The sequence below is a fragment of the Argiope bruennichi genome, chromosome X1 (genome assembly GCF_947563725.1).
Source record: "Argiope bruennichi chromosome X1, qqArgBrue1.1, whole genome shotgun sequence".
Classification (NCBI taxonomy): domain Eukaryota; kingdom Metazoa; phylum Arthropoda; class Arachnida; order Araneae; family Araneidae; genus Argiope; species Argiope bruennichi.
Genome location: NC_079162.1, coordinates 53,419,547 through 53,432,094, shown reverse-complemented (window position 1 = coordinate 53,432,094; position 12,548 = coordinate 53,419,547). Strand labels below are relative to the sequence as shown.

General features: G+C 29.2%; 1 protein-coding gene across 1 annotated transcript in view; it reads right to left on the bottom strand.

Moving 5' to 3' along the window:
• Window positions 1-12,548, bottom strand: part of LOC129958804 (uncharacterized) — a 269,909-nt gene that overhangs the window by 184,133 nt on the left and 73,228 nt on the right. Inside the window, exons 24-25 of the mRNA XM_056071493.1 lie at window positions 8,828-9,003; window positions 5,308-5,484 (exon numbers count right to left, since the gene is read on the bottom strand). Of these exons, the coding sequence (XP_055927468.1) occupies window positions 5,308-5,484; window positions 8,828-9,003 (353 nt within the window). The remainder of the gene's footprint in view (window positions 1-5,307; window positions 5,485-8,827; window positions 9,004-12,548) is intronic.

The window sequence follows — 12,548 nt, the reverse complement described above, 5'->3', positions numbered from 1 at the left end:
ATTATTCATTTCACATACTTCCATTGTTGATGAAGACATGAATATTTTACTTTTATGAGCAGATTTTAATACAAAGTATGTTTTTAATAAGAGCTTTAAAATTTTGTTATACTTGAAATTACTGGTTAACTTAGGAATCAAGCCACGATGAAAAGTTTTTAAATTAAACTCATTTTAAAATATTGTTACTCTTTCTTATGATACAATTTGAAATATAAAACATTCAACTGAGATGTTGAATGTTTCATTTCACATACTTGATTATTCATTTCACATACTTCCATTGTTGATGAAGACATAAATATTTTACTTTTATGAGCAGATTTTAATACAAAGTATGTTTTTAATAAGAGCTTTAAAATTTTGTTATACTTGAAATTACTGGTTAACTTAGGAATCAAGCCACGATGAGAAGTTTTTAAATTAAACTCATTTTAAAATATTGTTACTCTTTCTTATGATACAATTTGAAATATAAAACATTCAACTGAGATGTTTAGCAACAATTAATACCAATGAAGCAATTGGTTCGAAATGCAACTTGTATATATGACATTAATAGCCCCATCCCAGTCTAAGGCTGTATCGATAAATCTAGTATATATATATAACACTATAATATTGCATGATGTGATTATATGTTATTTTTTAAAATTCCTAGTGCATCATTCTTTTCTTTTTTCATCTTTTTGAGATGTTGTATATTTTGCTGCCGAAACATTGTTCACTTTTTCCTTCTCACACAAAAGTATTTGACAAAGTTAAGGCTCTTAAATCACATAGTTTAAGTTCTTCTCAGTCTTGCACAGAGCATTAACTGTTAGTAGATGGTTGGGTCAAATAAGATCAGGGTATGGAACATATAGATGTCAGCATATATTGAGAATAATCATTTTCTATGTTTTCATAAAAATTATGCATTGAACAACAATGAATAATTTCTTTATGCTGTAAAGCTGATTTTGAAGGTGGATAAATTATCTTTGCAGGAATTTAAAGCATTCTGTAAAATCATCAACTTTGAGATTTTAATGGATCTCTACTTTCCAAACCTGCATGAATCCAAACATGTACATACACATATTTGGTATCATATCTATCTGTGAACATGAGAACTTAAAAATATATTGAACTAGAGAGGTGAATTTTTATATTTGATTTTAACAAGAAATTTCAAGATATCTATCAATTTTGAAACTTATTATACCCAAGGAGAGTCTGGTTGCCAGTCCAAATATATATACATATATGTGCATAACAAATCAAAAACGAAAAATTATAAGATAAAAATTAGTGCATCATTTACCATTAGAAATGTAGCATACTTTGGTACACATCTGTCAAAGGTATGACCATTTGTCAATTTATGCATGAGTGTAAGTCAATGCTCTGATCAAAATCAATGCCTTCCTCAAAACTTCCTCGCATGGTCTAGTAAAAGTGTTATCCTTAATAAAATTGTGGATTATGGGTAAATGTAATTGTTGATTATGGGTTTGCTTTTGCTTGCCAATCTTGCATCAGATTGGTAAGCAAAAGCAAAATCTTTAGAGTGAATCTAGCATTTTTTACAGAATTTATTGTGTGATCCTAGGTGATTTTTTGATGATTAATCTTTGGCATATAGAAATAGATATTCGAATATTGAATTTGTATCTTAGTAAAATTGTCACCAATTGAATGAAACCAAATGTGACATAGAAATACAAATGTAATTCTAGAATCATAAACTGAATTTCATATATTTAAGATTTTACATATATGAGTTAATGTGTTAATATGATTATGAAAATACAAACCAACAAAATGTCAATTTTAGATGTTAGATCTATGTATCAAATTTTATCTATTTAGCCATCTACATATTTTTATTTTAATCTCTTCTTTTTGTAGTTAGTATGATAACTCATATTCAAACAATAGGCCAGGAAAACTTCCTCTAAATGAATTTCGCTCAAAATATGACAAATCTATAAACTTGGTGTAAAGATTGTGAACCGAATTTCATCAGTTCAGCTCAAAGTATTTTTGACTTATCATTGTCACACAGATAGACACAAACCCAAAAATCTGTTTTTTGAACTCGAGGAGATCTAAATCATTAGAATTTTTTTATGATTAAATATTTTCTCTATACTTGTATATGAGAAAGTAAGAAATGCAATGATTTCAATAAATGACATTCAGTTTAATGCGGTTTAGCTATTAAAACGAAGATATATATGACAATTTGGAAAAGGAAGGCTCCCGAAATTCAAACTGTTTCCTTGACATAGCCAATTAGTATTAATATTAATTTAATCACACCAATCAATTTTGATTAACTATATTTTATCACAAAACAAAAATATTTTTAATTAAACTTTCACAATAATGATACTGCATTTTGATTGATTAGCTATATGAATAATTTTTATTTGTATTTTTTTGTGTTGAGATATTAAAGAAATAACAATTAAAAATAAAAATGGGTGAAAATTTTCATTTTGTATTTGATAATATAAATAGATATATCATCATATTTTTGCTGGATCTTTTAATTTTCTCTATGAATGGGTATGATTAAAAAAATGACTGATTTTTTTTTTTTTTTTTTTTTTGAAGAATCCTAACGCTTTATTAAGATTGATTTCATTCAATCATATCATGGAGAAATAATAAGGATAACAAATTAATTGGGAAACACTTCTTCAAACTTTCATGCAAAATGACTAAAAGGATGTTTCATTACAATCTATTTTATATACTTTAAATCCCATCCACAAGACTAATCTTTAAATTAAAAAAAAAAAAAAAAAAAAAAGGGAGAGCTTGAATTTGGAACCTCAAGAGGGGAAAAGAAATTAATATGGAAAACAATTTCTCGATTTAGGTTCATTATTATTTTTTATTGTTGTTGTTTTAAAGTTAGCTATTTGAAAGTGTCTCCTCCCATCAAAAAAACTTAAACATTTCAAACATTTACGCTTTAGTTCTTCTGAATTACATGTGACTATGAAGAGCACTCAATTTACATTTCACATAGCATTGAAAAATGTAACTATTAGCCAAAAATCATATTAAATCTAATGATCAAACAAAATCTACAAATAGAATATTTCATTTCAAAAATTTTCAGAGTCTCCATGTCATTCTGATAAAATTGAACTCTTCCCCTTATAGCACATACAAAATCTCTTCATCATCATACATTCCTAAGCTTGGAAAATAATCATAGTTCCTTTTAGAATTAGTTTTGCATTATAAAGACATGAAAATATTATTCTCAAATCGGCAATTTGAATGATCCCGTTAAATAGCTGAAGAGAGGGGGGATATTTTAAATGGGCCACCATTTTTTATTGCTTTATTTCTAGTATAATCAAAATTAAAAAATGTTCACTTGTTCTCTTACCGGCACGAGAATAAATCAGAACTGGGGTGGGGGTGGGAATCCTAGAAGATTAAACTAACCACAACACAAGATTAGGCTATAAAAACATATGCATTAATTTCTCTAGGATTTGATTGGAACCATTCATTTTTATTATTTATTTACTTTTTTAGATTCTATTAACTTACAACTAAGAGGGTAGTGGGAGGAATAGCTCTTTGCATTTGAAAGAAAATAGCATATTAACAGAATGTTGAAGATTCGCTCAGTAACTGTAGTAACATATTGGACCTTCCAACAAAATTCTAGATATCAACAAGGTTAACAGCAGCACTGAAACAATTGAACTGATTCCAATGCTTTTGATAATCACATAAAATTAAAAAACAGGGACACTTTAAATATAAAATTAATGCCATAAAGGAAGCCATATTCTATCACACTACCATCTACCAAGAAAAAGAGATACTATTTTTCCAACAATATTTTGAGTTTCAAATCAGAAAGTTCCTTTTTAGAATATTTTAAAGTTGGTACTCTTTTTTGGGACCACCATGCAAGAAAGTTTTATGTATTCTTTATCCATAAAAAATTAATTATATACAAGTGATTTTGGCAAGCAAATGAAGACAAATTTGCCACATATATTTCATATACAGTGGATGTTGGTTAATGTTATTATTTGCTTTATATGATCAAAATTGTTTGTTCTCAAATCGACATATTTAAATGTACAAAAAATATTCACTTTAATCTAATTACTACATAATTTGTTATCAAATCTGGAGTAGAGAATTAATTGATCCATTTGTTTCAAACAATCTTAGCAATTGACGTCCTTTAAAATTTCTTGTTCCACTTGTAAGGAAATATTTGGGAATAATTTTTCTCATGGGATGTTCATATCCTTTTGCCTGGTATAGAAAGATCTGGATTGGTTTAAACAAATAGGAATGATGTCGCATCAGGTTTGAAATTTTTTGAACGGCCATAAACTGCTGCTATCTAAGACTGAATTATAAAAACAAAATGAATCAAAAGGAGTGGATTTGAGAATGAAGAAAGAAATTGAAATTCTGAACAAGTAGGGCAATTTACTTAAAATGAGCCAATATAACACTGCAGTGCAGTTGAAAATTTTCCAGTTTCCTCTTCGCAAAATATTAAAAAAATCATGAGCTGTTTGTAAGCAAGATTTAGCAATAAATATTAAAAGATCTACAGAGCACAAATACCTTGTTGAAAACACACCAATGAATCTCAAAATGAGTCAAGCATTTATTAATCTGAAACCCAACATGTAAAATTATTCAACAAATAATAATTAAAAAAAAAAACAAGATTACAAATGAAAAGTTAATAATCAATAAATAACAATGAATGAATTTTTTTAAATAAATTAAAATATAACCCTGAGGTAAGTGCTTCTTTCTTATTTTCCCTTGATGCAATACAAATATATTTGATTTCATTCAATTCAGTTATCCATATCAAAATCAATTGGTTCATGTTATCAATATTCTCAAATATCAAAATGATCATATTAAACAGCCTCATCAACTACATCAATATTTTACGAAAACAAATTTAATGCACAACAAACAAGAAAATTTGAATACTGACAAAATTACAAACACAATAGCATAAATTAAAAACAAATCATTTTATGCAAAAATCACACTTTTTAAAAACTAAATACCAGAAGGGCCAATATTATCGTTATAATTACAATGAATTGGTTCAATTTGAATTCAACAAAAAGGCAAAAGGAAAATCAATGAATAATCTTAATCACTTTTCAAGAAATAAATATATCATTTTCTAAGTACACAATAATTTACTAAAAATATACTTAGTGACTTGAATGAAATATCACAATTTAGACATATTTAAAAACTTTATGTTAAAATTAATTTGAATATAAACTCTTTTACCTGGCTTGTAATATGATGAAAACTGAAGTATTTCATTAATAAATCAAATGCAGCTTTAGCATTATCACCTGTCTCAGATGCCAAAACATGCTGCAAACAGTTTGCTATTTCCAGTTTGGTTGGTGACAATATACTATCCATAGTGCTTTTAGAAAATTTCTCAAGAAGCTTGAGAGCCTAAATGAAACATTTATTTTGTGTAATAAATTTTTTTTACAAACTAGCTTCTAACTTTCATAAACACTAGCATTAATACTTATAAATATAGCAAGTGACATATAAAAATAATAATCTATTTACAGTCAAACCTACGATTTAACAAACAACTGTTTATCAAATTTAGTGAATTTTCTTCTTTTCCAATAAAAATGAAAGCAAAAAAAGCTTATTTAATAAATAATACACCCTTAATTAATAAATTATTTCAACAGCCAAACTTTTCTTTAAAAATTGTTGTTTGGGTCAAAAAAATATTGAAATGCTTTTCAAATGTCTACAGTACTTTTATTTTTTTAATCCAGTACAGACGAGAAATGAGCAAGATTTTGCAGATGACTAATAAATGTTATTTGTCACATGGTTAGGACAGAAAACTTCTTTCTTATCTCATCACTCTCCAGAACACAGAAAAGTGAGATGTATTTTATGCTTTGAAAACATTTACTTTTTAAAACCCTGTAAAGCATGACAAACAGTCAGAAACAAAAACAATTTTCACTCAGTGAAAAGCTTCACATTTTACGTGAGTTGGACAAAAATGTTAGACCATAAAATGCTTCAGCAGAATGCCTTGAAATCCCCAAGTCAACATCAGTAACAATTGTTAAACAACATGCAGAAATTGTAAAGAGCATTTGCAGAAGGTGTCGAAAAAATCATTGAAAACTCGAGTAATTGAAAGCCACTTCTCTCTCTGTCCCTGAATCTGACCTAGTGTAAACTTCAACATCTTTCATGCTAAGGCAATAAGTATTAAAGGGCCACTTATCGATAAAAATGCCTCGAACTTGTAAAAAGCATAACTTGAGACTTTTCTGCATCTATTGGTAATTTGAAGAAAATATCCATACAATCCAAAAGAAAGTGTGCGGAATAAAGGCAGATGTAAATGAAAATATATTTAAAAATTGGGAAGAAAACTTACTAATCAAAGGGTATTCACCATTCAAAATTTACAATGCAGATGAAAGATGATTCCTTCATGGCTTACAGCCCAAACAAATGCTTGCTATAGAAATGAAAAATATTGGGTGGGAAAAAAAAGCAGAATATTTACTACAGTTTTGCTTAATGCAACTGAAAATTTGCAGCTATTTGTGATAGTAAAGGCAATCAAACGCAATGTTTTAAAAACGTAAAGAACTTATCGATAAAATATGAAGCAAACAAAAAAAATGCTAGATGTCGTCTTCCCAATTTCGAGATTTTTTTACATCTTTAGGTAAGACTGTGAAAAAAACAAAAGAGAAAATTTCTTTTGTTTATTTATCAATGTCTCGTATATTATCCAATTTGTAATGTAAATAAACATCAAAATCATGTTTATCCTTGGAAATTGCACAAGTGTGCTTAATTCATTAGACTTTAATATAACTTGTTCTACAGAAATTAATTACAGAAAGTTTCTATGAGAAAAATTATAGCATCTTTGGACGAAAATGTGGAGAAACAATGCAATGCCAATATTTTGCATGCTCGATTTTTTGCAAGATAATCTTGGGTCCAAATTTCTAAAAATACCATTAATAAATGTTTTCGGAAAACAGAGATTTCCAAACACACAATTGGAAAGTGCATATTTGAAAATAATGAAGTTTTTTGGAAAAATGTCGCTCCAGAAATAGATTTTAACAATTTGTCACATGCGATGACGAACTTTCTACCAAAGCAACTGAAGTTAATCAAATTGATTTATTGGTACCGATAAAAAGCTATTATAATGCAAAAAGCGATTAGAAATTCCCATAAAAATTGTTACTTTTTCTTATGCTTTACATGGTTTGGAAACTAGGTAAACATACATATAGCATCAGAATAAAAATGATAAGAGTATTTTCTTCTCTCTGTTTTTGACACAGGAATCAAAGAAATTGTAATATTACTCAATGCATAATTTAAAATTTTAAATGAACTAGTGTGTAATTATTCGTTGCATTTTTACTGCTGGATAAAAAGTGTACAATTTCTAATTACAAATATTGTGTAGTTGCTTATTAGTGCTATTCCATAAGGTAAGTGCAGAAATATTTTATTCTGGATTTCGATGTTATGAATAACCAAAGATTTAATAAATGAAATTTTCTGCCTATATGAATTCATTAAATTGGGGTCCGACTGTATTAAAAAAATCCTAACGTAAATACAAAGAAATTTCTCTCCTTATTTATGTCAAATGACAACAACAAACTATAAACAAATTGTTATATTAACATTTCAGATTGCTTTATTTAACTTTTTAAAGCTGCATTTACTTCAACACTTCACTAATTAACTGAGTTGCAAAATATTACTAGAAATGCTTTGGGGAGGGCTTATTGTGTCTCACTGAGTTAGGGGGGGGGACGTAAAAGACTGCACCAAAAGAACTATGAACCAAATAAATATAATAAAGCAAACAAATGTGCTTAACTGTGGTTAGATGGATAATCATGGAGTTAAGAATAAAATTGATGACCAAATCTTCCAAATATGATTTTTGCATTATTTTAAAACACAAAATGTTATCTTTTTACTGATATCAATTCCATTTCTGTACATTTTTTTAAAAATATTTTTTAAACTCATTTTCATACAAATCTAAAACAATGTTTTTAATATGTTGAAATTCAACCTCACTCGTCAAAATATTCAATAGCATGCATTTGCAAATTATAAAATTGATTTTTTTTTAAAAACTGCTTTCTTTGAACATTTACTCTGAAATAAGATTTCACTTTTGTACTCATTTCATAGAATACATGTATATAAAAATGCATGAAGTTTTAGTCATTATTAGTCTAAAAGATCAATATTCTGGGCAGACAAGTTGGCCATATGCAGCTAGTACAAAGATAATACATTAATTATTATGAGTAATCATTAACTCCTTTTCATGAGACACATTAATTTATAGTAGTAGACATATAATTTCCACTATTTGAAATTATTTTATTATCATATTTTACATTTGATATTAAAATAAAAATAGTCATGAGTGCTGCCAAAATAAATATAACTTTTTTTGTATCTTTTAGATTTTGTATGTATAAACTTAAAATTGTGAAACTACACAAGCACAAATAAATTCTTATACAAAATTAGACACACTGGACATCATACAAATTAATCTGTTAAGTCAGTAAAAGATTGACAGTAAATGCATATTGCTTAAAACTGATAATCATATATAACTGCCAGCTAATGCCAACATTCATCCAAAAAAAATGTCTAGAAAGAGTTAAGAGTTACTTTTAGACTATTTTTTACTAGAACTATAAAAACTTTAAGTATTTAATGAAACTTCAAAATGAATAAAACTTACTGCAAAAGTAAATTCCGGAATATTTTTATTCAGGGCTTCAATAATTAGCATCAGTACAAGCGGTAGATTAGATTCCAACCACAATAAGTTGCAGTTGTGAAAAATTATAAGGTTTAGTTTCAAAGCAAGAGCCGAGAATTCAGGATTGGTCGATGAGTTGTACCAAAAGTTCAGAGCTTTAAAAAAACAAAATAATATATTTTGACAATCTGCACATTTATAAAGATTACAAAAAAACTTTTTATACAATCACAAACAGCCTAAAATGAAAAAAAAAAAAAAATCGCTATGCAACTAGAAGCGATCACTTAATAAAATTAAAAGATTCTGTTTTTCATCCATTGAATTAACTGTCATAATTTATGATCATAATCACGTATATCTCAATTTGATTATATGAAGAAAAGCACAAACAGATCATAACTACATAGCATTAATATAGTTAAGAATATCTCATAAAATTTTCTCTACTATGACAGACTTATGGCATGAAAAGAGATTTTCAGAGATTCTTAATGGATGCTGTTACGGCCTTGTTGGCGCCTTTTGTAAGGAATGTAGCAAACCTACGCTAACTTGGCTTCAGCGATAAAATTATTGTAACCCTGCTGACATGGGGTCAGTTTGAAAAACAGTTTCGTACTGAGGAGTTCGTTGCGGGGTCGTTGCACCTCTATGAAATAAAAAGTTGGCTTTCGAATTGTCGTTTGATTTTTAAAAGAATACAGTCCACTTATTAAAAAATTGAAATGAACCAGCTTAACTTATGGTAAATTCGTACCATAAAAATTGGTCCGTTCGCGGAGTTTGAATTTTAATTAAATTTCGATTTGAATAGTGAATAATAATGGAGAAAGACATTACTTCGTTAAATAGGACTCGTGGTGGAATCAAGGCGCAAATAACTAGACTATTAACGTCAATAAAGGATCAGCAGTTTGAGGATGTTGAAATAGAAGAAATTGAAGTCAAGTTGGATAAAGTGCGTAAATTAAATCAACAGTTTGAACTTTTAAGACAAGACTACTACAAAGTTGTGAAAAGAGATGAAGATTTAGTGGAAATTGAAAATAGCTTCGAGGATATCGACTCGGATCTCCTAAAATTGGAGGTAAGCTTGAAAAAACTTTTTAATAATTGCATGCATGAAAATGGGAATGCAAAAATTAATAAATCTAATGATGTTAATATCAAGCTGCCAGAAATCCCATTACCAAAATTTTCGGGTAATTTTGAAGAATGGAACATTTTTAAAGCTCAATTTGATTCGTTAATTTCTTCTAACAAACAACTTTCAGAGTCGCAAAAGCTTTATTATTTACAATCATGCTTAGTTGGAAGTGCGGCTCGGATGATATCGAATGACGATACATTTCTTTCCTTATTGAAAGCTTTGGAAGATAGATTTGATAATAAAAGACTTATTGTTAATACTCACATTAATGAAATATTTTCGATTGAAAAGTTGCACAATGAAAGTGCCAAAGATTTAAGATCATTAGTTGATCAATTACATAAACATTTAAGAGCTCTAAAATTATTGGATTTAGATTTGGATAAACTATGTGAAGCTATGTTGATTAATATTATTATGCAAAAATTGGATAAAGAATCGCGTAAACAATTTGAAATGACTTTGACGTCAAATGAGCTAATTGATTGGGATACCTTTATAAAATTTATTGAAAAAAGATGTCAAATTTTAGAAAATTTGCAAAGTAATATCGTTCAGTCACCAAAATCGAAATTTATTTCCCAAAGTTCTAAACCTCGTACTTTGGTAACAAAGGTAAATGACACTTCATCAAAGTGTCCTGTTTGTCGTCTACCAGCAAATCATCCTATCTATAAATGCAAAAGTTTTCTTGATTTAAATGCTGTGGAACGTTTTAATATGGTTAAAAAACTCTCCCTCTGTGTGTTGTGCTTAAAACCAGGGCACAAATTAGCCTTTTGTCGCCAATCTAAGTACTTGTGTAACATCTGCAATGGTAATCATAATTATCTCTTGCACAGACATAACAAACCTTCGATCGGAGGAGAAAATGTTACTCATTCCGAAGCAATTCCTTCGGAGCCGAGGGCTGATTTATCCCCCACAGATGTGACCTTGGCCGATTCACAGCATACTTCCTCTGCTTGCTTACTTATAAAAAATAAAAGCGTTCTACTTCCAACTGCAATAGTACTTATTCAGAATAATTATGGCCACTTCTCAAGAGCTAGAGTAATACTTGACAGTGCTTCTCAGGCAAATTTTGTAACAAAGCAGTTTGCTGACAATGCGAATTTGCGAAAACAAAAAATAAATACATCGGTTTCTGGATTGGGAGGAATTTCTACTTCGATTGAATACGAGGCTGTTGCTAATATCGCCAACTGTAATGGATCTTTCTGTTTATCACAGACCTTTTTTGTAATAGATAAAATTACGGATATGGTTCCGGCAACAAATGTTAATTTAGAGAATTTAGAAATTCCACAGGTTATGCTTGGTGATCCGGAATTTACAAGGAGTTCCAAAATCGATGCCCTTTTGGGCGCTGAAACCTTCTTTGAAATTGTTAAGGGTGAACAAATACGTTCATCTCTAAATTCATTAATATTTCAAAATACTGTATTTGGTTATGTCGCTGGTGGCTATGTAAATACAAATAATCAGGAGCCATGTACTAATTTATGTACTTTAGTTTCTCGAAATGAAAATATTGAAAAAGTAATCGAAAAATTCTGGTTAGTGGAAAATATTAGTGAAGAAAATACTATTCTTAGTAGTGAAGAAGAGTTTTGCGAGGCTCATTTTAAAGAAATCCACACCAGAAATAAGGATGGTCGATTCGTAGTTAAAATGCCGATGAAAGAAGGTTTGTTGGGTGATTCTAAAGCCTTAGCCAACGTTAGACTTAACCAAACAGTTAAGCGATTGCATAAGAATCCCATGATGCAAAATTTATATAAGGAATTTATTGCAGAATATGAAAATTTGGGTCATATGGAAAAAGTGAATAATGACCTTTGTGAAGGATCTTATTATTTGCCGCATCATGGAGTTTATAAACCTGAAAACTCAACCACAAAATTAAGGGTTGTATTTAATGCCAGTGCCCCTAGTACATCGGGACAAAGTCTAAATGATTTGCTTCTTGCCGGTGCTGTGAAAGAAAATATTTTTGAAATAATGACTAGATTTAGGACTTATAAATACGCATTTACGGCAGATATTAAAAAGATGTACCGTCAAATATTAATTGATGAATCGCAAAGAAATCTCCTAAAAATATTATGGAAAGATGATATGAATGAGTTTCCAACTACTTATCGCCTTAACACTGTCACTTACGGCACAAAATCGGCTCCATTTTTGGCCATTCGTTGTTTGAAGCAACTCGCTTTGGATGAAGCGAAAAAATTTCCGTTAGCTTCGCAAGTTACACTAACAGATGTGTATATGGACGATTTCGTCTCGGGTGCTGCTACTTTAGAAGTAGCCCAGGAATTACAAAGGCAGTTGATACAAATGCTGCAAACTTGTGGCATGGAGCTTCATAAATGGACTTCAAATTCATCTGAACTCATAAACAATAGCACTGAGGAAACTAACCAAAATTATTTTCTCGTTGATCGACATTCTTCAGTAAAGGCTTTGGGTCTGAATTGGCAACCAAAGGAAGATTATTTTCTCTTTAAGGTAGACTTAAAGATCAAGCCTTTCTACACTAAA